This window comes from Actinia tenebrosa, unplaced genomic scaffold, assembly GCF_029948245.1.
Source record: "Actinia tenebrosa isolate PJP-AT-01 unplaced genomic scaffold, QUT_ActTen_1.0 PGA_scaffold5__44_contigs__length_20552954, whole genome shotgun sequence".
NCBI classification, from domain to species: Eukaryota; Metazoa; Cnidaria; class Anthozoa; order Actiniaria; family Actiniidae; genus Actinia; species Actinia tenebrosa.
Genome location: NW_028292582.1, coordinates 6,908,713 through 6,934,126, shown reverse-complemented (window position 1 = coordinate 6,934,126; position 25,414 = coordinate 6,908,713). Strand labels below are relative to the sequence as shown.

The 25,414-nt window shown below is 36.0% G+C and overlaps 1 protein-coding gene across 1 annotated transcript; it reads right to left on the bottom strand.

The window, feature by feature from the left end:
• Positions 1-1,152: 1,152 nt before the first annotated feature.
• On the bottom strand, positions 1,153-24,893 carry LOC116296688 (uncharacterized). Its single transcript, XM_089038187.1, has 19 exons — positions 24,807-24,893; positions 21,992-22,096; positions 19,747-19,872; positions 19,409-19,557; positions 18,732-18,921; positions 17,774-17,886; positions 14,338-14,515; positions 12,087-12,206; positions 10,608-10,757; positions 10,022-10,252; positions 9,071-9,264; positions 8,225-8,332; positions 7,613-7,957; positions 6,422-6,668; positions 4,712-5,046; positions 3,470-3,559; positions 2,909-3,131; positions 1,911-2,116; positions 1,153-1,538 (listed from the first exon to the last, which is right to left on the bottom strand). The coding sequence occupies exons 2-19, from the start codon at positions 22,092-22,094 to the stop codon at positions 1,419-1,421; spliced, it is 3,228 nt and encodes a 1,075-aa protein (XP_088894313.1). The 5' UTR covers positions 22,095-22,096; positions 24,807-24,893; the 3' UTR covers positions 1,153-1,418.
• Positions 24,894-25,414: the final 521 nt, after the last annotated feature.

The window sequence follows — 25,414 nt, the reverse complement described above, 5'->3', positions numbered from 1 at the left end:
ATGTCTTATAAAATGCAAATAAAGTACTCTTGCCTTAAAATTTATATAAATTAGCTTTATATAAACAGTCTTTTAATACTCACGGAGTCGTATTACTTGGGAATTTTATTTGTTAGATAACTTTAATTTGGATAAAATAAGGTTATTCTAGTTGAAATTGTTTTTGAAAACAAATTTTAAGCTTTGTATTGTCGAAGACGGGAGTCAGTAACGCAGCCTTGTGTCAACCGGAAGTAAACACAACGCAATTACGCAAATTCAGAAGGCGATTTTTGCCAACTTTGAAAGCTGCTCGCGTTCGTTTATTTTTAGATCCCAATTTTAACTTTACGATTTCTGAAAGCTCTGACGTAGAGCTTTGGAAAAATGTTATTCATTTAAAAAATAACTGCCGCACTTTTGAGAAAATATGTTTGAAAGTTGACGAATTTTTAGATCGTGAATTGAACAGGCTTTGTATGCAAAGTTCAAGTCCGGGTCAAAATTTAAAAACTCATCGTATTTGACTCAAAACCTCAAGACTTCTCGATCATATGATACATTTCACAAACAAAATATTAAAACTTGCAGAGATAAAGAAGTATTGACTTTTGAGAGGTTGAAGTTTGGCCTTAGATCGATTTTGGCATCCCAAAGGCCGATCACGATCGAAAACCGAGGGGGGGTGGTCTATCTCGGGGAAAAAAAGCTCAACGAAACTTTAACTACCATGGTTCGTCATCTAATCGGATAGTCTTTTATTGCTGAACATTTGGTGCAAATCGGCCTACCCCGATCTTTTGCCCCTGCCCGGTTTTCTCTGACAATCACTCTTAATAAAAAAGAAATACATTGATAAAAGGTAAATTAAAACCCTTGTTTCTGGAACCGATATTTTAAAAATAAAATACGTTAGTATTTTTAAAATGCTAAGACTAGGAAATCAAGTTGTGCGAAAGTATATAAGGAAAACCAGTGAATTAGGTGTCATTCAGCCAGTTAGCGGGAGCCATCGACTAGCAAGACAATTTGTAAAGTAGACCAGGTTAGAGACTAGTTGGTAAACTTGGTCTACGACATTCATCAGTTTTTGGACAATAAGTGACTACAAGCTTTGCACGCCTCATCGGCGTTCTGTGACGTTAAAGAAAACATAGCCAGACACGAATGAGCTTCTCTGCTGCAATATTATTTTTATTTTGTGCCTCGTAATAGGTAATTATACGATTTTGCTGCATGCATGGAATTGTAGCCAAGGTTACATGGAAATTCAAAAGAAAATACCACACACATTCCATTGAGGAAAAGTGAGATTTCTCCTTTTGCATTTTCATGTAATCTCACAGATAATTTTGAAAAGCGTTCATTTCAAACCAAGGGGATTGTAGTTTCGGTTCATCTTCTGGGACATCATGGCGTTAACTTTTGGATGTTTTCAATCAATGACTCTTAGTTGAATCCTTTTGGATGTTACATACAGGGTCATCCCAATTATTGGGGTACTTATTTGACCAGTAAATGTAATACACCCAAACATTCATTTTAGTGAATTTTGTTAGCTGAAAAAAAAAAAAAAAAAGAAAGAAGCATTTACAGTGAACGCATTTGAAAAGCCACATCTGATCTGATATAATAGATAGATATATCGATGAGAATGATGAGAATGATAGTGTCAGTCATTTGTGAATTACTTTTCACATAAAAGTGATCAGAGGCAAAGTAAAAATTAAAAGATAAATAAACTAAACAAACAAAGTATTCCAGGGCACTGTTGTACGAAGGGTGGATAACGCTATACGACCAATCCAGTGGATAAATTTATTGGATAACAGCATCGACTTATCCACTGGATAAGGATTTTCCATCTGATAGGGCTATCCACCCTTCGTACAAACAGGCCCAGCAGTGTAAAACGTACAGGTTTGACTTACATCAATATCTTTGCAATTGGTGTCTCGCATCTTTGTATCCGTACAGGACAACTTTTTGTTAACAGGGATCTTGAGCTCGTAAAAGCCAGACGGGCTCGTACATTCGTCCTTTCCCATCATCAAACCATTGGCCGAGCCACCATTTAGTGAATGGCTGCACATTGCTTCCAGGCGAGTATCTTCCTTTTCCACGCAGAAATAAGACTCTGAAGCGAGATTTTTTTATTTGTCATGTCCATGAAAACTATATACATATGACAATAATACATGGATATATATACGCTGATGGCTATTTAGACTCGGATGTGCCAAATACAGCACTTGCCATGCAATCATATGGATTAGTATACATATATACATAATAAAAATATCTAATGAGATGCAAAATGAAAAAGCTAAAGACGATGTGGTCTTGGAACGTGCATGGAAATGCGTTTTTCAAAAAGGCATGAAAAATAAAAATAATGCACGAGAATCTCAGATGCTGCAGACTTCGAGTTGAGTTCGAAAATAAGAGTGAAAACAGTGCCGCTGTTTGATCGTCGCTTTGTAAAGTAAAGTTTTCAGTGTCATTTTTTGTTTTCAATACTATGATATTAGCTAGTAGGTTTATGCTAAAACAATTAGACTACTCGTTCTCGTTTTCTATGAGCCAAACGAATCGTTCTCGTTTCTATGAGCAAAATAGTCGATTTGGCGCTACGCGCCTCATCGACTATCTATTGACTCATAGAAAACTCGACCTCGTAGTCTAAGTGTTAATTAGTAGTGAGTAGATTTGTTTGTTGGACGATTCTCTGGTTTTCCTTTCTCAGGTGAAAATCACCTTATAAATTTCAAATGCCTTCAGTGGATGAGAAAACACCACGTGGAAATACCACTGATAAATCCGTTATTACTATTATTATTACTTCCAGTCAACATGTTACCCATGTGTGCATAGTTATGATTTAAAACTACGTTTTACTTTACTTATTTGAGTAAAAAGGACTACTTACCAGATTGGTCGGGGTTCTTTTTACGTTCTCGGCACTCATCCTCATCGCTGATTTTAAAACGGTCAAACGTAAGGTCCCTGTAGTTTGTTACTGGCGAAAGGTATTGCTTTATTTGGCCATCACCCGCGCGGAAATAAGATCTGCTTAGATGGCGGACATTGAGTCTGACCTTATCCCAAACGCTTGTAGGTTGTGCCTCAGTGCCAGAGAGCTCAACATACATCTGTTATAAACGAATATTATAAAAAAATGATTACTTGCTTTAACTAAAAGATTTAAATCAAACATCAAATTTCATCAAACTTCTTTTGGTATTTGGTAGATTTTGTGTAACTTGGAAGAGCCAAGGCACGTGAAATTGTCACTGTATGGAACACGTAACTTCCGCTGAGCCAATGAAAGTCAACCAATAAATGGAAGCTAGACTACAATGCATCCTGTTTATCGAACTCAGAAAAGGCCTATGGTCTAGGGGTAAATAGCCCATTTGGCCATCGGTCTTGTTAAGAAATTCCTTTTCTCAAAGGAAATGTTTATCATATCGCTTTTATGCATACGTACTTTTATAAGCCGAGCATTGTAACATGTGCTACAAATTTGATCCTCTCCTATACTGAATGTTGTTGAACCTGTTTTTATTTCCTCAAACATCTGAAAAGTCAACAAAATTACAGGATTTATAAAACCAATGATAAGGCTTTTGCAATGTACTCTCGTAAACTGTCTTGAATGCGAGGCCAACAACAACAACAACAACAACAACAACAACAACAACAACAACAACAACAAAAAGAAATACAAAAGAAATACGAAATACAAAAGAAATGCCATATATGCTATCGAAAATATATGGAATTTCTCTTGTATTTCCATGTTAGCCCCTCATCCACAATATTATTAAGAAGAGTCCATAAAAATAAAAAATAAAAAAAAAGAAGGCAAACCATAATTCACATTAGGATAAAGAACGTTCACACCCACGCGATAAGACAGCCATATTGGTGTACCAAACTATAGAAACTTTCTACACAGTCGATGCATAAACATAATTCAATTTCCGGATGATAGAAAATGTTTGTACTTGAGTTATAGGCTACGGGTAGCAGAAGCTATTGTTCAAGTCAACATGGCTGCCGCAGACATATTTCGAGGCCTATATTTCGTCCCCTAAGACAGTCCCAAATTGCACTGCAATGTAAACTTGACTCATGCTCCTTTGAAAACGCTTTTATTTCAAAAATTTATTATTTCCTATTCATATCAAACTTTCCACATAGAAAAGTTGTCGTTCCGCTCGAGCTGTTTCTTTTACCATATATGGAATGTACTTACCATATTAGGAAATTGGAATATAATTTTCTTCACTAAATAGGCGAATTTCTTGCTCAAAACTGCTCAAATTTACAGTAAATCGAGTGAAAACATCACTAACTATCAGCCATCTTGGTTTTGGCCGAAAAAAGACTGGAAATTGTTTAGGGGAGGGGAGCGTGGTTTGTCACCACAGGAAGCCCGCGAATGACAACAATTGTTTGATATGTGAGAAAAACAAAAACAAAAACAAAAACAAAACAAACAAAAAAAAGAAAAGAAAAAAGAAAAAAACGCATTTTTTGACATCGGTGACAAGAAAATAATGATTATGATGATAATGGTTATTGTGATTATAACGATTATGATGCTCTTGGCGATGATGATGATGTTAGTGATGATGGCGATGATGGTGATTATAATAATTAAATAACGCTAAATCCTATGATCCACTGACATCTCATGACAATCGACGACATTCTTGACAATTACCTGTTTGTTTTTCACATTATCAAAACTCCATTTGTGAACGCTAGTCCTGTAATGCAGCTTAGAGAAACAGCGTGTGGCCTTCGTTGAAATTTCGTCCAACCGTTGAGATACCTTAGAGAGTTCCACTGCACCATTAAGTTGCCCGGTGCCCAGCGCACTTTCTGAGGCGATTCGTTGGAACGAGCTCATGACATCATCCAAGTTCCAGAGGGTACGGAAACCAAGGGCTTTCTGGAGCTCATAGATATTTTCCATAAACGATCGTTCCAGTTCCTTGTAAGTACCAAGCAGATTTTCCAAGAAGGTCTGACGAAGTTGTTTGGTTATAGAAGCATCTAGATTGCAATAGCGATTAAAAAGAATAATTGTAGTTATTTTTAGAATAATAATAATAATAATAATAATAATAATGATAATGATAATAATAACGATTTATTGAAACATATCTACAGAGTAGCTCTACATCTTCAACAAACACAGCGAATCGAATTATGGCTACCAATTTGAATAACTGTTGTCCTGCGCAATGACTAGCAACTGACTAGCCACTTAAATTGTAAATTGTACAAGTTCTCTTTAAACTTTTAAGCTCAATTGTATAGTTTAATTTCCTTTAGTTGTTATTTTTAAACTTCAGTAGATTGATTTGAAGTCTGAATAAACGCCGAACTAAAAGCTGTCACAATTTATAAAGATATTGCCTTTTATTCCTTCCGTAAACTCCCAATAAAGTTATTATAATAATAATAGAGTTGGTGTTCTTGAGAGTAAATGAGTTTTGGTCCCTTGCAGTGGCTCATTTTAGCCCTCGCAAATTACATTTACGTTCTCGAACATCAACTCTATTTTTATATTGATATGGATTTATACAATATTCATTCAGGCAAACTATGATTAATTAAGATATCCAGACTGTCAATCAAAAGACTGGCTTACTTGTACTTACTTGTAATTGTCCACTTTACTGATACGGCAGTAATCTTAAAAGCGTATGTCTGTAAGAATCAAACAAACGGCGGAAAGGCTCAAACTGTCGAATGTGTAAGTTTTTAAGTTTGATTTAAGTAGTGTATGAGGCAAAACGAAACGCCATATTTTGATAGCTAGAATCGCCCCTGGAGCTCAAATTTCCTTTTCCTTTTTATTTTTCTCAAAAACAATAAAATATTTTAAAAACTAACCATTAATTGCTATCAACCCATTAGCTAAGGACAACCGCAATTGAACAATATAATTGATTGCTCGTGCAAGCCTTGTGGGCTCACGCGACCTTTGTACCCTCTATATTGTTAGCATAAATGAATCATTGTTTACTATTAACTTGACTCTAATGAGCTAATGGTTTATCATTAACTGTAATTTATATTCTATAAATTTGCTCACAGCGTTTCATTCTGCATCGTACACTACTTAAATTCAAAAGTAGAACAAATTCGAAAATTTGAGCCTTTTCGCAGATTTCAGATTTTGTTTGATTCTTACAGACATACGTTCTTAAATTATGGGATGCCCAGCTACAAACGTAGAATTATTTAAAAAGCATAGACTGGATGGCGAAGTTACTTTTTTATCAAATAATGTTACTCCAACTACCAGCAAATTCAATTATTTTTATATGTGTTTAACATTAGATAACGTAAAGTTATATTTAAAAAGCAAAAAGACAGCTGAGCCGTCTATAAATGAGTAAAATGTATATTGCATTCACACCTGTTGGGTTACTGAGTTCAGTAATTGCTTTCTCTGTCTTTTCCAGAAGTGGGATATCAAAATTATGCCCCCCAATAGTGTTGTCAAGGTCCATAATTTTCGCTATCATGTCGATGCGAGCTGCGCCCAAAACGAAAAAGGACTCAATTTCCGCTTTAAGACCGGCAACGTCACGAGGTTTAGTAGCCTCCTCCAGCAGGCATACCAGGTCAGCAGCAAACTGTTCTTTATTCATCTCTAGTTTGGCCTTAATGCCAACAAAATGGAACAAGAATATTTAAGAATGTGAAGAAAAAAAAAGAAAAAAAAAGAAGAAAATAATAATAATAATAATAATAATAATAATAATAATAATAATAATCACATTGGTTAAAATGACAATGATTATAATAAATGTAATTGGGCATTGAGAAAGGAAAAACAGAAGTATGGTTTGCATATATTTTTGTGTTTTGTAATAAAACGGAAATTCAAAATGGCGGACTTACATGGCGGTCATTGGGAATCATAAAGTAATGTGTTCTTGTTAAATTCGTTGTTTGTTGTGCACATTTCAGACCAAGAGATGCCACTCTTGGAAGATGATTATTTTAAATATTTAAATGTGATCAGGATTGCTTAAGATGAAAGTTAAGTCTCTCAAACATGTTGAAATAAAATTAACTGTAGGTATGAAGTACCGGTTGAATAGCGTCGTTTCGTTTTTAAACTTATGTGTAAATAATTTAACATGTTCGTCACAAAAGAACAATTATGTAACAAAGCTAAAAAGGTGCATTCCTACACTGCATGAACTAGCGTCATTTCATATCCTTCACAGTGCCAATTTGAATCAACCACAAACACTCAATTTTTCACTGGCATAGCTTTCAATTCCTTTTAGAAATGTACGACAAGAAGGGAAATAAGTTTGACTTCTGATCTAAGCACCTTGATTTTCACAAAAAGCTATGGATTATCGTCAACCCGGCAATAACGATTCATGAGCTTACGTTTTAAGCGTTCCAGTAGATCGTGCATTGTAAAACAACATGATTTACAATTAGTTTTACTTTATCGTCAGGCCATACCACTGCTTCAGTTTACTGAGCGCCCCAAGTAGTGGAAATCACACTTTTATACGTACGAGTACTAAGTGTAAAGCTGAGAAATTCTACGGAACGGATTAAATTAACAAACATTGCATGTTACCTGCATCATTTCAGGAACTGAGCTAACTTTAACTTTGTCAAAGTCCAATTCACTGGAATCGGTCAGAGGCACGTATTTCCCAAAAGTCAGCCATTCCTTGACACTTCCAATAACGGAATCAAGAGATGTAAGACAAGCCTTGTTTGCATCGTGCTCGGCAATTGCAACAGCTGTGTCAATGACGTCGTATGGTCCTTCGGCGGAAAGAAAACCTGTAATACCCGTAAGCACTGCAAAAAACTGCTGTTTGGATAATCTATTTGCCGCTGTTTGCTGAGCCTTCTTCAATGATGAGGAAATTTTTACTATGGTATTTTCCATCTGTGTTTCTGCTTCTCTAATAGCCTGCAAAAAAAAAAGGGGGGGGGGGGGGGGGTAAAGGGTAAGTAAAACATTTATCTCGGGAGAAGAGGTTGCCTATCATTTTGTTGCATCGTTGCTTTGCTCTTGTTGTCCGACTTCTTCCCGTCTAATAAACAGCAATAAACGCTTTCTCACGTTTACGGCATCGTCATTTAAACTTTAATTCATTCCACCTCAAGATATACAGGAAGATCTATCCTTTGTTGAGGGGACGCATAAAAAGTGGTAAATAAACTCTAAATACTGTACCGTAATATACATCCTTTTCTCACTTTCGTCTATTGCTCTAGCTGCAACAAGTCGTCGTTTCTGTGCATTAACTTGTTGAGACGCTGCTGAGGTCATTACAGTCGCTATCTGCAAAGAAACCACAATTGAAGGTGAAGATACAACCTAATCCGTTTTCAAATGGATGTTTAATTGTAAGAGCCCATCACAATTACTAATAGAGCGTTTTCACTCACTTCTCAAGCCAGCCATATTGGTGTACCAAACAACAGAAACTTTCTGCCCAGTTTTTGCATAGAAATAGAGTTCAACTCCCGGCCCATAGGATAAAACATGTGTTGCTTCGGTGCACCAAAATGGCCGCTGTGACGTCACGTGAAAACGCTCTATAGACCTTTTTAGAACGTGTGCAAATTGCCCATTATAGATCACATGACATTCCCTTGAGAATTGCTCTTTTATGACGAACATATTAAAATATTTACACATGAAAGAATCAACTCCTAAGAGTGGCATTACATGGACTGAAATGTGGACAACAAACAACGAAGCCAAAAGGGTCACTGTGACGTCACGTTAAAACGCTCTATTGATTGATTGGCAATGTCAGTTTTGGAGAAACGTCGAGCTTATATCAATCAAGAACAAGATCTAACATGAGCAGGTTATCCTACCGCCAGGGCTAACTCTTTTGAATTGTTTCTTGACTCCCCCGAAAAAAGAAAACGAAAAACTTGTACCTAACACCAGAATCAACGAGGGTCATGGACAACAACATAGCAAAGCAAACGTGGTTGGTAGTCGACTGAAGTTTATCGCATGGTCTGCGGTCCCAAACCAAATTAAGGAAGTATTTGTATAAATTACCTGCTGAAAGTTTTCTTCGTCATTTACTTGATTCATAACTTTCGTGAAGGTGTCTTCATATATTTTTGCTGCTGCTTTTATTCTGTTTACGTCATTTTGAAGTTCTTCCCACTTTACGAGAGGGGCAAAGAGACTGTTCTTCCCAAAAATGTCAAAACCGTCTTTATCCACGAAAGCAAGTTTTCTTTGGGCATCTAAAGCAAATCAGAAGGTATATTTTGTTTAATGCCCAGATAAGCTTAAATAACTAAACCCGTTTATCTCACTGCAAGTTGCTCGTTTTTTCTTTTTCTTTTATTGATGCGTATGTAATATATCTAATATTTTTAATACAGTCAATCCAACTGAGCGGTGAACGCGGCGCGCAAAGCATAAGTAGACAAACTGACTGGCCCTAAACATTTTTGGGGCTTGAAAGAACGAAGCAAATAGCGGCAAAGTGAAATTGTTTTTATTGTTTTTTATTCTTCCTTTCCATATTTCTGTTTCTTGTAGGCACGTATATTACTCAAAAGAAAACAGAGGGTTACAGTAGCCTGGGAATGATGGCCGGAGGCAATACAGCTAAAGCGCGCTGTGATTTGCGGAAATTAGATTCACCGCTCAGCTGGTTCAATCTCGTTGAAGCTGACCGGCTCCGGCCTACGCGACTGCACCGAGGAAAGGGAATATGGATGAAAATTACTGAATTGGTTAAATATTTGTTCTGAATTAATTGTTCCCGCTAGAAATATTGTGGTGCCGTTAACAATTGATGGTAATAAGAAACCTTTTGTTAAATGGCACCAACGCTCTCCCGAGAGGCCGTGATGACGTAACGTGCAATCGAAGAATAGCTTCAGTGATTTCTTCCCATAGTTCCTTCCGGTCCAGTCACGTAAGCTTGAGCCCTTCGAACGGACAGTGTTTTTTGAATTGACTCTACTTAGGTTTTCCAAATAGTTTACTCACCTTTCATAATATATTCAACGTCAGTTCTTCCAGTCGTTATCCTGACAAGAAACTGTAGTGCGTCTTTGCCCTCCTGATTCTTGCTGTCTCCTAGCAACAAGTCCACTGCCTTTCTCCTTATGAGAAGAAGAAGACCTTCTGGGAAAAGGTTCTTTACTGCTGTGTTGATTGTCGTTGATTGAGTGACAGAACTGTCACTAACGGTGCCATCCTCTCCTTTGACGTTGGGAGCTAAAAGAAAAAGTACATTAAGGCTTTGCACAGTCACACGACAAGCTAAACAAATTAAAAATGACAAGACTACTAAAACACCTCATAACAAAAGTTATATATATATATATATACACCTACTTGCAAGAACGTTGACATACGAAAATAGAACATTAGTGATTTAGTGGGATAGGAATTATGTTAAAAAACAAAAGAAGATTTTTCTTTTGTCTCTTAATGTATTCCTTTCTCACTAAATTACTAATGTTCTATTTTCGTAACGTTCTTGCAAGTAGGTGTATATATATATTCTATTTTACTACAATTATCGCCATAAACGAATAGCCAAGTGCAACTGGATTGCCCATTCCCTTACTAGTTCCTGGGGCTCCTTTCTGACCATTTGATCCTCTGGGTGCGTGTAGTCTTTGCCTTTTGCGGCAATCATATACTTTTATTTCTGAGGACTCGCTCATATCGTATGCGTAGCACCGTATTCCTTGTACTCCTGTACCACCGCTGCCACCTGTAATTTAAACCAATGTCAATTCGAGTTAATACTTATTAATACTTATGGTGGTTGGGACTTTTCTCTTTCTTGGTCCCAAATTATGGAATAAATAGCCTCTTGTCTTGCTTGTCGAGACAGTAAATTATCTAATTTCTATGTTATGTCTATTAAAGTGCTAGTGCAGTTTTCGTATGACTGTGAAAAGCTCAATACCGTAATCGTGAGGCGCCGTGACCGTGATGCTTTCTAGAATTTTAATTGGCTGATTTTTTCAAGCGCAATGTGATTGGTCTGGCATTGCCGTGATCTTGGCGTGACCGTGTCCGCGCCGTGTTTATGCCGTGTTCCGGGTATTTGATTGGATGGAGAGTAAATTCTCGTGCAATGTGATTGGTCTGGCGTATCCCTTGCCGTGTCATGACCGTGTTCGTGCCGTGATTTTTTCACAGTCATACGAAAACTGCACTATGTAATAAGCGACAAGATTTTTATTTGCATTTTTTAACTCGTGGACTGCAAAGCTAAAAGTCAATACATTGATTAATTTTAGCTGGATTAAGTCTTGCTCTGCGTATCTGGATTGAGGATTAACTGCACAGACAAAAAAAACATGATTTTTAAAGAGTCAGGTAAAGTTTCCTTACTTTCAAGTTTTGACAATTTTATCGGAGTTTCTAGGGAGAGTTAAACGTTTCATTGTATACGATAGCAAGGCAGAAACCGATATTGGGCCACCTGTGGTTTCCAAAACTTTAGTCCTTTTGGTTTCTTCCATAAAATGTAGGAATCTGGTAACGGGTAACAGCTTTTTCTGCATTAGCTAGTTCGAAAAAAAATTGTAGTTGAATTCTCCCAGTATCCTTCATTTCTTGCCAAAATCCAAGGAATATGGGAATACGAATGATATTCCCTGGGATATCCATACTCGGCTACATCTCTTTTAAAAGATAGCAACACAAAAATCAATCTTGGGCAACCTGTGGTATCCACAGCTTCATCCCTTTTGGTTTCCACCAAGAAACGAAGGAAACCGGGTAATTCCAAAACGGGAACCAGCTTTTTCTGCATAGTTGTATTAGCCAACCAGAAAACAATGGTAGCCGGATTCTACCAGAGATTTTCGTTTCTTGGCAAAGTCGGCCAAGCGGGTAAGGTCTGGGAACAAGAATTATATTCTGGCCTGGCATATCCATTCTCGTTTACACCTCTTTTAAAAATTTCCGCGCCACAAGAGCAAGCCATTAATTTGCAAAAGAACAAAAGGAAGCTGTTTCATAGACTCGCATAACTCCTTTTTTTCTTCAAGTCAATACCAGTTTTATTAAACTGATGGACTCGACTTACCATTTCCACCTTGTCCATTATTGGCTGCATCGGCTCCAGTTCCCGCGCAGACGTTAGCTTTTACACGCCCTTTTAAATTTCTGTAGCGTAGAGTAACACTTCCAGCATTTCCACCCCTTCCTGGGGAAAAAAAATCCACCACAAATGAACATTCATTGTTAACTAGCATTGGATTACTACGGAATCCAACAAAGTGTGGAAACGCAAGAAAAAACACGCGCTTATCACGGCCACAAAATTAGCGTTAAATATCCCAAAACGGCGGCGGTTTTGATAAAAGAACAAACGAGAGCAAACTATTAAAGCCACGTTTCGTAAAATCGAAAAGGGAAAACGAAGCAAATTTGAAATAATTTTTTTCCAAGTTGCAAGTGCCTTTGGAAAGCAGTGGAAATACGTTGATGTTTTTGGGCGTGACAATGGCATGTTTAATTTTTCCCAGTGTTTCCACACTACGGTGCATTCGGTAGTATTAAAATAATCAAACTGCGATGTTCAATTTGTGGCTACTACTCAAAACAATTACTAAAAAAGGCACTTGAATGGAGCTAGAAGTTATGTACTTCTCACCTCACCAAATTTTACTCTAAAAGGTTTTTTTTTTACAAAAATTATTTTACTGCTTTCCTTCTTAATGGATTTGACTTTCAGTAGGCTGATTATTTACTTTTGTTTTGTTCTATGCTGGTGAAGGTGGCTCGCCTACTATTTATGCATGGGCGGCAAACATTCTTTAGGGAGTCAAAAGACAAAAACCTGGTGGCTATTGTGGTGTCGTTAACGGTGGATGCTAATGAGAAATATTTTTGCTAAATGTAGCCAACAACCGCGATGACGCTACGGCCCAACGACGATGACACGCTTTAATTTAAGCCCACGATATGTGCCGCACTAATATAATAAAACCGTTCAAAGCGGAAAGTATACGTTCTTCATACTCGTTTTACAGAATTATAGTACACTCAACAAAATTACTCGACTCTGATTGGTCGAGAGGAGTACAATTATAGCGTTAATTGTACTCCGTAGGAGTACCGAATTAAGTCGCTATAACAACAAGGCCAAAACAATGTCAAAACAATTATTTTCTATCATTTTGTACTTAAAAAACATAAATAAAATTTTAAAGCCGTAAGAACTAATCTTTTTTATGCATTTCAGTTGCACGATGGACTGAAAATCGGCCGCCAAATAAACAAAGATGAACGGCGTCGCTTCGATTTTTTTACTGAAATTTTGTTGAGTGAACTATAAACAAAAAATCACACGATCTTCTCGTACAATTTGGAATTATTAGACACTCGTAATGTTTTAAAAGTTCTTTAATTGCACTCGCCTAAAGGCTCGTGCAATTATAAGAACTTTCAAAACATTACTCATGTCTATTAATTTCCAAATTGTACTCGAGATCGTGCGATTTCCTATACAAATTGTCTAGCAAAAGACGAATAGAAAATAAATTTTCATTATATTTTCAATTTTTTTACTTATATTTGTAACTGAGGTGGTGGATTACCAGTGCCTTTTTAAAATTTTTTTTTTTCGTTGGAAGTTTGTTTGATCGTTTGTCTGTTTGATTCGAAAACGTTTTCATGGACTATTTGTATAGTAGGCAGCTACCTTGAAGTTTAATTCGGAAAAGTAATAAAATTTCATGTAATAAGGTAGTTTTTCTCGGTGAAAAGTTAAATCCAAAAACAAGTGGCAATTAGTCTGCACCATAAAATTCATTCAAAATATATGAGTAATATAAATTGTTTTAAACCGATTTTCTTTAAGAAATAACCCTTGGTGCACCCGATATATTGATATTCATTTTATTTGCAGATATCAAATTGATTACGTCATCGAAGGGCACAGTGAAAAGGGGCAATCCTTAAATAAACAATATATTTCTAAAAATGGGCCCAAGGGTTTAATTTTTCATATTTATGGAAACATTTTAGGTTATTATTACGCAATCGACAAAATTACTCAATTCCGATTGGACGAAAAGGAGTACAATTAAATCCCAAATTGTCCTCTTTAGAGTTCCAATTTCTAAAGGCCAGTCCAATTTTTAAAACTTTTAAAACATCACTCATAACTATCATTTCCGTATTGTACTCGAGATCGTGCGATTTCCTATACTTATTATGAGACGCGCACTTTTCGAGTAAAAATACGGGCTTTTTGGAGTAATTTGATAGTTATCGTTTGTCGTATAATTAATAATTTAAACTTTCATTCCAAAATGATTATTTTTTCGTACCTGGGGTTCCAGCATTTCCTCCTCTTGCTCCGTTTCCTCCTCTATTACCTGTTTCTGAACCTCTATTTTTAGCGTTACACCTCTTATTTGCTTCGACTGATTCATCAACCCCTATAATGTTATATGAAACATAGCCGCCGCGCTTACACCAAGTCCAACTGCCATACTTGTCAGCTTTCTGTAAAAGAATAGATATTTTGTTATAACTAAGGAGCTCCCGCGCGGGCTGCGAGCGGAGTACCATACTTAAGAAAAATTGGTAACCCATCGAGTTGATTTTCACATGGCTTGGCTGATGTCACTTTTGCCGTCCTGACATACGTACGTACGTCCGTGTACATATCACAAAGGTCCCGCTTGATTTCAATGCAAAACTACTCGTAAATGCATAGAAAACATCGCTTTGTGATAAATTATAGACCAACAACAAATAAAAAAAACTCCAAGTGGTCAAAGATGGATCAAGAAGCGTTCTTCAAGAAATCATGTGTGTGTTTTTAGCAAGCAATCGCATAGTTTTATTTTCTAAGACAAGCAGTTTCTTTCGACGAATCGACAAATCAAATACTTTCTCTTAAAACTTTTATAATTTCAATAGATACACTCAATCTATTTTAATGCTGAATGAAATATAAAAAGGAGAGCTAAAACAAAAATCCGCCCTTTATTTAGCTCTATAAATATTCAAGAATTCGGTGTTTTTAATCAGCTATCGTATGTTTTTCTTTCAAGAAAAAGCAGCTTCGTTCGCCCCCTATCGCGGGTTCCTATCGGCAAACAAAAGAAGACTTTCAATCAATATTTATATATTTCTATAAATAATTTATTTAATAACATAAAAAATTAAACCAAGTACATTCGCCATTTGTAAAGCTTTTCAAGCTAGAATCATAATACAAGTCATTAGCCTAAATTTGTATTCTTGAGAGATATGTTATTCTATAAAAACCTTGTCTTTCACTTTAAAAGCTAATACATATTCAAAAACATTTACAAATGCCAATTTACTGACAAAAAAATTGTTATTTCTTATTTTGCATTGTATTTTGCATTATTTCTTATGTTGTCTCAGTTGTTCTTGTCAACTCTAACTGAATGTAAACTTTTTCGAATACTGTCGTTTGTGATTTCCGTATCTTTTTCACACATGAAAGCAAATGAAAACTGGTAAAATTGAATCTCAAAATCTAGTAGGCTTAAGTTTCAAGCTTCTCGAAAAATAGGTAAAGCTTTTATGAAATGAATAAAAATATTTTAATGAAGAATTAGAATAAGAAAAATATATTTTAACTGACACATGAAGTAATTAGAAAAAAAAAAAATATATATATATATATATGTAGGTAAAGCGAAAACATACTAAATAAAGGAATACATACCTTATTCTATATACACCTACTTGCAAGAAGGTTGTCATACAAGAATAGACCATTAGTAATTTAGTGAGAAAGGAAACATTAAAAGACAAAAGAAAAAGTTCAGCTTCAGTGATCTTCTTTTGTTTTTTAATATAATTCCTATCCCACTAAATCAATAATGTTCTATTTTCGTATGACAACGTTCTTGCAAGTATGTGTATACAAATACATATACGTACATACATACACACACATATAATAATAGAATATATGAACAGAATAGATTATATATATATACATATTCATACAAATACATACATATATTTACACCTATTTCAATAAACGTTATCATCGCCAAAGGCAATAGGCGATAGGTCATTCCGACATGGAAATGATTTCGTTGAATACAAAGAACATTGAATCTGTCTGGTCTCAACACCAAGGTCCATGTTTTTGACGAGAATAAGATAGAAGCAGAATCACAAGTCATTCCAGCTATTCTTGGATTTTGGAATGATCTATCTCCCATCGCTTTTCGCCTACCTCCTTTGGTGATGATAACGTTTATTGAAATAGGTGTATACATACATATACAGACAAACATGAAAACATATATTGCCATAATGAATATATTAATATGCGGTTGTATCGTCGTGTACGGGAATTGTCAGGGGAATTCTATTCAAATTCAAATTTCGAGTAATCGGCTAGTAGTCGTACCCTACGATAGCATAAATTAAACTATAATAAATATTTATGTGCACGCGCTGATGATACATCGTTTAAATATGACTAAAAAATGAGACCACCCAACCGAATTCACTTCGTGGTCTAGGGGTTAGGTTTAGGGTTAGGGTTGGGGTTGGCATTGTAGTAGTTCTTTGGTGCCGAAGGTACCGAGTTCGATTCTTGGTTTCTTCACTTAATTTTTTTTCTAAGTGAGGAGAACCAAAATTTCTAAGTCTCACTCGTGTGTTCGGAAACCTATGACGTACTTCGTTAACCCGTACACGACGATAGTACCTAATATACACCCACGAATACATACATATACTGAGACATAAGCTTATAGGTACACATATAATATGTATTTTCTCAGTATCTATATATGAATATGATTATAAATATAAGTTGAACACCATTTGAATTCATTTGACTAGTGTAGTTAGTTAATGATCTCCCGCTTTCTCTCTGATACTACGCTAGCAAAGCATTTATTTTCTTAATTTCCTCGATATAAAATACGATTCTTACAAAAACATAAAACTCTTCCTCTGGATAACCAAACATTGTTATGTAAAAGAAGTAAAAGTCAGCTTAAATTTTTCAAGAACAAAACTAGGCCCTGGAGTGTGCGGTAGTGCGTTGTGTACATGTGACAAAATTTCTAATGGGAGAGTGCTAAGGTCGAAAAAAATCGTGCGAAGAAAACGATGTAGTGCATTTCGACTTGATTTTTTCGCTTCCCGGTTTTCATTATGAGGGACATTATCTTCATCTCGAAGGATAAAAATAAAATGAAGTTTTTGCGCCCGATTTTATTTTTTAAATTCAAGTTGTATCTAAATTGGGCTCCCTGTGCCTATTGGGAGTTCCACTTTTAGGCAGTGCCTAAATTTATATTAGACTGCTACACCCGAAGCAATTAGTATTCTGTCCTGTTGTTTGCTGCAACGTTTTTTTTTTTTTATTATTATTATTTTTTTTTATTCATTCATAGGTAAATCTAGGTCAACATGAAAATAAATATAGACCGCTTGCAAGGAGTCCCTCGAGGAATTGTTTTGGGGGTCAAAACGATTAATTTTTCTTTTCTTTTTTTTTTTTTTTTTTTTTTTGCATAAGAAAAGACGGCCTAATGTTTTCTCTCCCAGTACAATTCCTCAAGGAATTCAATGCAATTGGTCTACATGGTGACACGGCTATTTGTTATCGTCAAGCAGCGTGTGCGATATAAAACTTGCTCTTTCGTTTTAGTTTAAAAAAATCGTACGCGTGCACTTTCTTCGTTGATTTAATATCTGTATATGTTATCATGACGTGTGGTAATCGAACAATTAATTTAGTAAAGAACTTACATTAGCGGCATTAGAACCGGGTCGACCATTGCCACCATCTTGTCCTTTGTGTCCATTTCCTCCTTTAGAACTGATATCAAGTTCGCCTTGTATAGTGTCACTGAATACTTCGACTGAAAGCAGTTAAATGTTAGAGCTATGGAAAGGGACAGGGACAGGAAGAGAGGGAGGGTGAAGGATAGGGAGGGGAGAGAGAGAGAAAGAGAGAGAGAGTAGGGGGAGGGAAATGGACAGGGAGAGGGGGAGGGTCAGGGATAGGGAGAGGGAGAGGAGAGAAAGAGAGAGAGAGAGTAGGGGGAGGTAAAGGGAGTTGATTCACTGGTTTGGGCCTGCTTTACATTAGCGTCGTAATCACAATCGTAGTCAACATATGCAAACTCAGTTTTCACATTTATCACCTAGGCGTTAAAAGACAAGCGAGGAACACACTACTGAGTCTGCGTATATTGCTTACGATTCTGATTACGACGCCAGTGTGAAGCAGGCTTTAATTTTCACATAATGCTAACTAATAACTGATTTTCTATTTACTACTAAATTTATACATGGACGCAATTATATTAGTATGGCTTTGCACACAGATAATTTGAGAGGACCAATTTATTTGGCCCCAGAGAGCCATTTTGGCTTTTTCAAAGTAGTACTATTTTAGCCCAGGCTAGGGACAAAATAGAACAATGCCATTTTGGCCCAACAGAAGCCATTTTGGTATGGGTCTATCAGTATTGTTTTGGCCCCCTCAATTAGAAAAATCTATATAAGGGGCTAAAACAGTCCCAAAATCAGAGCTAAAAATGGCCCCTACCGGTAGTGCCAAGAAAGCCTTACTTTAAGGAAGCCACTATAGGGTCAAAATCTTGGCCCCATTTTTGGGGCCAAAACCCCCCTATCCTATTTACTGTGAAGGATATTTTATCTCTATATTTGAACTATTGAATCATTGCATGTCATTACTCACCCTGAGGTCCATCTTTGCCGTCTTTTCCATTTTCTCCGTTGGTTCCAACTCCGTTACTCTGAACTCCAACTGGAGTAGCAAAATCCTGTGTCCATTCTGGTGTAGCAAAAACGATCCGACTTCCTTTAGCAGCGACAATCTTCCTTGCGTATATTTTAACAGTTTGAAGGGCATAAAAGGTAACTTCGCCCTATATGTAAAAAAGGTAGATGAATTAGATAGAAAATTCATTATTTTGTATGTAATAAACAATTGAATCAAGAAAATAGACCGTAGAAGAGGAAATGTTATAATGAGAATTAGTCAAATCCAACTAGTGGTATATCACCAATGTTGCATTCTGATTGGATGATCTACTATTAGATTATAAGGTATATCCTACTAGTAGGTAAAAACGTGTTTGCATCTATATATTTGAACAAATAGTAGTGGATTTGACTAAAAAAAAATAGCCCTCTCGCCCTCAAGGCCTATGAGTCAAAATAGCCCATTCTCCCCTCGCCCTTCGGCCTCATGGGCTATTGATCATTGCCTATTCAGGCTCGAGGACTAAGGTTCAGTGTAAAACAAGCTGGCAAGTGCTATCGTATGCTTGCCCTCGTCGTCGTCGTTGCTATCCTGCACTTTAAGGTCCCTACTGACTCGTAAAGCATTCTGGGTCAAATCATTAAATATACCTCAATGTGGAAGGTGTCTGCCAGGATATCCAGTTTCAGAAGTGAATCCATATTTGTTCTCTCAGCAGTATTGAAGTTTATGTCCTTCAATGTTAACCGCTCTTTCAGGTAATTTGCCTTAATTATTCGACCAGTAGCTTGATAGTGACCTTAAATAATTGGAATCGGAGAATGAACTTCGTTAAAAGATTGAGGAATAAAAAAAAAAATTAAAAAAAAAAAAAAAAAACCGACGGTGACAAAAAAACCGTCATAATGCATAATAATAATAATAGTGTTAGTGATAGTGACAAATTGTTCTTACGTAATGTCCGGCTAAAGCACATATTCTATTTTACCTGCTTCGATTTCAATTATTGATGGTGTATTGAACCACATTGTAGTCGGGATAGTTGGAATGGACGAACTCTCCTGGCCTTGCCACTCGCCAACCACGCACGCTCCCTCTTTTTTAATAGGTGTGGCTAAAAGAACAAATTAATAAACAATATATGTATTACTATTGCAATTCAGTCATGCAACGGGTTTTCTTTAAAAATCTTCCTAAATGAGCTCCGTAGTTCTTGGAGAAAAAAAGTAGGAAAAAATACGGTTTATAGAAAGTGAGAGAAAATGAGATATCCTTGATTAGTGATATTTTGCAAGTGCTGAAAACTTTTTTTTTTTAACTGAAAATAATGAAAGACAAGGCAACAATAACAACATTGAAAAATGTTTTTATAGCGCAACGCGCAAAAGTATGACCACATTTATTGCATTCGCATACTTCTATGCACGGGCTTTTTAATGCCAAATGAGCTTTTACACGCCTTATTTGGTAAAACCAGGTGTATCGGAATGTGTCGGTTTAACGTACAGAACCCGTGCATAGACGTATGCGAATACATTAAATGTGGTCATAATATGATAACTGATTGGTGCTAACTTGAAAAAAACCCTCATCAATTAGGGGTACTATAAGAATGCGCCTACAAAGCTCTGGGCACGATGGGAGTAAGATGTATAAAAAATCGGCCCCATGCTTCCCCTAGTCCATAGCCCCTAGCTAGTGACTAGCTAGCTTCTTTGGTTTCTAGGTGATTATGGTCATTCATCGCTGCGGGCGGGGGAGGGTGAGTTTATCCCTTTACTTCTCGTTTTCCGCAAACAAGCTAAAGTACGCGAGTCCAGAGAGAACGGGAACGCTTATATAGAAAGCGATGCGATGGTATAGATTAAGGATTAATTTAAGTCGTATAGTTGACTTTAAGGATCAAATAGAAAAGTTAATTGAAAGGTTTAAGGCCCAGGGCAAACGTCGGACTAACGTCGCACCGAACCTATTTAACAAAGGTTCGGTGGAAGGCCAACTAAAGGGTCTACGTGGCGGCAAACGTCGAACCAATGTCGATATTAATTCACTCACCCATTGTTATTATAAGTTCTAATTGGACATGAAAATGCACGGGGGAACGCACGGACGTTTGTTTGCCTTTTCTGGATTAATGCATATCCTTGCAATGGCGAAATATAGCGCTCAACCACAATTAAAACTGGCATTTCTATGGATGGAGAAAGGTACAGCTGCAAGCTCTGCTATTAGCCGTTCTTCTGATGGTTTCTTACGATGAGAACTCTGCAGTTTGAGTAGTCTTATTGAATTTATTTTCGTATCCAGAGCTCCTCGGTCTCGTTCATCACTCGTCTTTGTATAGCGCATGCTCGCAAGGGGGGGGGGGGGGGGGGGGGGGATGAGTGTTTGGGAGGTGGGGGAGTGGTTGTTTTCACGGCTTTGGTGTAAGTTATGCGACTTGCATGATTGATTTACTATTTTGCATAATCTATGAATTTAGTTCGGCACGTGTTTAAAATGGTGTTTGCCGTAATGTCGTAATGTCCGACTTGGCTTGTCGAACTTATGCTGGACTCGAACCTATTCAATAGAGTCGTTCTCAATTGCAGTAAACGTCGTACTAGTCATGAGTCTATTTCAATTGTGATAGCCTCGACTAAATTAATCTCATGGTTAGTCGACGTTTGCTCTGGACCTTACTCAGCATAGACCATTTGTTCCTCTTTCCTGGCTTTAGTTACAAGGATCCATTTAGTTAGCTTGCGGAATTATTAGGTTAAGTTCTAAGGACCAATTTAGGTCAGTTTAGTTTAAATCATTTATTCATGCCGTTTAGTTGATAGGATCTATTTTAATTGGGGAAAACCTGTAGTAGATTTCTAGCCTCTCTTATTTGATCTCTTATTGTTCAGCGATACGTTTCGTAGTCTCTTTTCTTTAACCCGCCAGCTATTGTAACCTAAGAGTTGGCTATAAGTAAAATAAAATAAAATAAAGTATATATATTTTAAAAATGCATTCCACGAGGACCCGCGACTAATGCACGCAATTAAGCGTTGGTGTGTAAAAATTCTCGTTTTTAGGGCTTTTCGTGGCCACCCCTTAAATGTTATATTTTTTTACGTCCCCTCCCCCCTTAAGTCCCACCATCCTCCCTCCCTTGTCCGTAACACGTACAAAATTGAACCGTCCCTAGGCATTATGTATACGCATTATATTATTTTACCAAATATGAGAGGTCTAACAATTACCTGTGTCGACGCTTGCATCTTTTTTCTTGTGCACGCGGCCTTGGACCGTTAGAAGCACCATAGAACATATCAACACGGCGCTGATTTTGTAAAATGTCGCCATGTCTTGGAGAAAAATTACGATGACAAAAAATAAATTAATTAATCAAAAAAAAAAAAAAAAAAAAAAAAAAAAGGATAAAATGACTAGATAAAAAATAGAATCAGTGAAACTTATAAACAAATCAGAAATTAGGTATTTTATAATAAAAGGAAAAAACACTAAACAAACATAAAACCAATTAATTCAAAACCCTGACAATTTTTCATGTTTTCCCCCACAATTATATTACTCATTTTTTATATCTTTTTAATTTGTATTCATTAGCGTACGTAAGCCACAAAATAAATAATACCCTTGTATGTGATAAGCCAATCTGTTATTCGTGTACAATAAAAACTTGCACATAAGAACGTATGATTAAGAAGAACCTGTTACGCTACGGATTTTCGTTTAGAACTTCTTTACTGTGGCGGATTCAGGAATTTTAGAAGGAGGTTTACTATCACCAAGATTTAACCAGAAATGCGAGGAAAAGGGGGTGGCTTACTAGGTATAATACTGAGAAATTTTAGTAAAAAGGGGGTAGGCTAGCCACTCCCTTCACTACCCCTGGAAACGTCACTGCTTTACATAAGAATCCTTAATTAAGAACCAGTAAGGATGAGATTTTCCGTTGAGATCCTATTTACACAAGAACCTGTTTTAACCTTGAAATTTCAAACAGGTTTTTATTTATTTTATAAAATTCGGTTATTACTTAAGAATTTCATAAATGGAACAAAAAAAAGTTATTGATATTTAAAGATATAAAGGGAAAAAAGAAATATGAGATATACCAAACCTAGGATAAGATTTTTATTTCATTAGAATTAAACTTGTATGAATTAGAATATTTTATATGAACAATAGAACGCACTTATATTTTACCAACAACAAACCCTTAAAAAAAGAACATGTTTAGGAATCAAATAACCTCAATTTTTCACTGCAGAAACTCATAATGGGGTTCAAACAGTGGAGCGGTGTCCAGAGCGGTCATACATTTCTTTTGTAAGGTAGTCACGTAAACAGCTTGGCACGAAGAGCAGTATATTCTCAACTGGTCATTCATTACGGTTCACTGATTGCGATTGGGGAAAACTGGAAGTCATTGATTTTGCGAATTTTCTTTCTTATTCAAATGTGTATTTCCGTTTGGGAATATAGTCACTCGTCTCTGTGTATTTCAAACTATAAAAAAAAATTGGCTGTATCATGATGCAAAGCATTTCATAGACTAAACATTAGCATGTCATGTGGAAGTTCTCAAAAAAAGGTCTAAATTTGATTGTTTGGTTGAGAAAAAACTCTAGTGGAGTAACGTCCTGGATTATAGTAACCAAGTTAGCTTTAAAAAGGTTGTTATATAGTTGGTGTTTACTGGAAAACTAGGCTATCTAGGTTTTAAAAGAGGTTTTTATTATTATGAGAAAAGAAAAAAAGAAGCTTGTTGCTGGTAGGGCGTAGGTGCAATCTATTGTTTATTACGTTAGTGCCAAGTCGTCGTTATTGTTTAGTCTTAGCTGTTTTTCATGCAATTTCCCGTCTTAGTCTTGTCCCCTGATTATTTTAAGTGAGTCAAACATGTGTAGTTCTAAATTAATTTTTTCTTTGTACGTTGGTGTCATTATTATAGATGAACTGCTTCAACAACTTTAAAAATAGAAAATAGTTGAGTCGTGCCAGTTTATCACGTCGACCGTTAGCGTGAGCATACACACGGGTTTTTTTTTTTTTTTTTTTCGTCGAACTTTAACCTTTAAATATCGCTAAACTTATTTTTGTTTCAATTTGTTATTATTATTTAAAAAACGATATTACCGTTATGTTACCGATAAAAGAACACAGAAGCGTAAAACGTGTGGCAAATTATTTTAAGACGTTTAATCACAACTTATAAAATATGCATATAATTATGTCTAAATGACTGTAATCTTATCAAATACAAACCCTTCTCTAAGATATCTTATATTTTTTTATGAATTTTATATCTTAATTAAATATCAAGTTTTATTCGATTTATGAATTCCTACGTGTTAACAGTAGACTGAATTTTAAAATATGAAGCCGATTCAAATTTTAGGTTAAAACAAGTTCTTGTGAATTAAAGATGATCTAAATGGAAAATCCCTGTCTTATATGTGGGTTTTTACTCTTATGATATGTGTTTCTCCAATCTGTGGGCAAATTTGTACATCGATTTTCCATGCCCTAATATCGTTGGTTTTCGTTTTAAGTCCAAGATTTAAAAAATAACTACTATTGCCACTTTCACACTCCTTAAATCCTTTCCAGTTTGAAGAGCAAATGGTTGGGGGCTGTTGGGATATTGAAAGCTATTGAGTAGGTGTTAAGTTTATTTTAAGTGTTACTTTTTCAGTGATAAAATGACTATCAGTTTTATGTTTAGTCCCCTAGGAACTGAATACCTAATTGCAAGGTAAGTTTTTATTGGATTTGATTTTTTTTTTTTTCCCAGAATAACTAGGCTAAAATAAATTGTCTACTGTTTTCTAATTTTTAGAAGAAACTATAAAAAGTAGCTGCTAATGCTAAGGAGTGTTTCTGATAAATCCCGAAGCATTAGCAGCTATATTTGAAAAAAATCAATTTATATACATATTATATACGACTTTCCCCTCATCTTTTTCTTCTAACGTACAAACACTATGAGATGTGAAATTGGAGGATAAAGGAATACTTATACTGATGTAAGTTAGTTTATATAGTTACCTTGGTCTTTTAGACAAACCTTCGTAGTTGACTTGAATGCAAAGGATAACCTTAATGATCAACTGCTCGAATAAATGTCTGATATAGTTAGAAACCACCCCATTAAATCCACTCAATAAGGAGACAGGTAGATATGGCTGGTACCAAATATCTGACGTCAGTAGATTGATATTTAATGACGTTATTCAAAATGGAATTCTTTAACATCTTATGTCAATAATATCACAGCACAGCATAAAACAACAACAACAACAACGACGACGACAACAAAACAGATTTGCGCAGTTTGTTTTTTAGCGTAAAGTTGCTGAAAGTTCTCTTAGGAACTCTTTAGGCTGCTGATAAAGTCGTTTAATTATGTATTTTAAGAAACAGGCAAGAATGCAAACACCAGCCAAAATCAAGAATTTCACTTGAGATAAAAACGCCAAAAAACTAAACTTTCTATAAAATACTTTTGTCTAGTAATGCAGCATTCAACATGTAGCAAAAATCATTTGATCCTTTTTTACATCGGTACATTTTCAAAAGCTTTAAGCAAACCAAACGTTTACATCCAATTTAGGAGTCCGTTACATGGCGTTAAATTCCATATCTAAATAAAGGTT

What these genes read in the sequence shown, in the direction of transcription:
- LOC116296688 (XM_089038187.1), bottom strand. Translation starts at nt 22,094, where the DNA reads ATGGCGACATTTTACAAAATCAGCGCCGTGTTGATATGTTCTATGGTG. An exon ending in GAAAGGAGCCCCAGGAACTA is followed by an intron (nt 10,253 to 10,607) that starts GTAAGGGAATGG and finishes TTTTTCTTTTAG; the next exon opens with CTCCCAACGTCAAAGGAGAG. An exon ending in CAGTTCCTGAAATGATGCAG is followed by an intron (nt 6,669 to 7,612) that starts GTAACATGCAAT and finishes GTTGGCATTAAG; the next exon opens with GCCAAACTAGAGATGAATAA.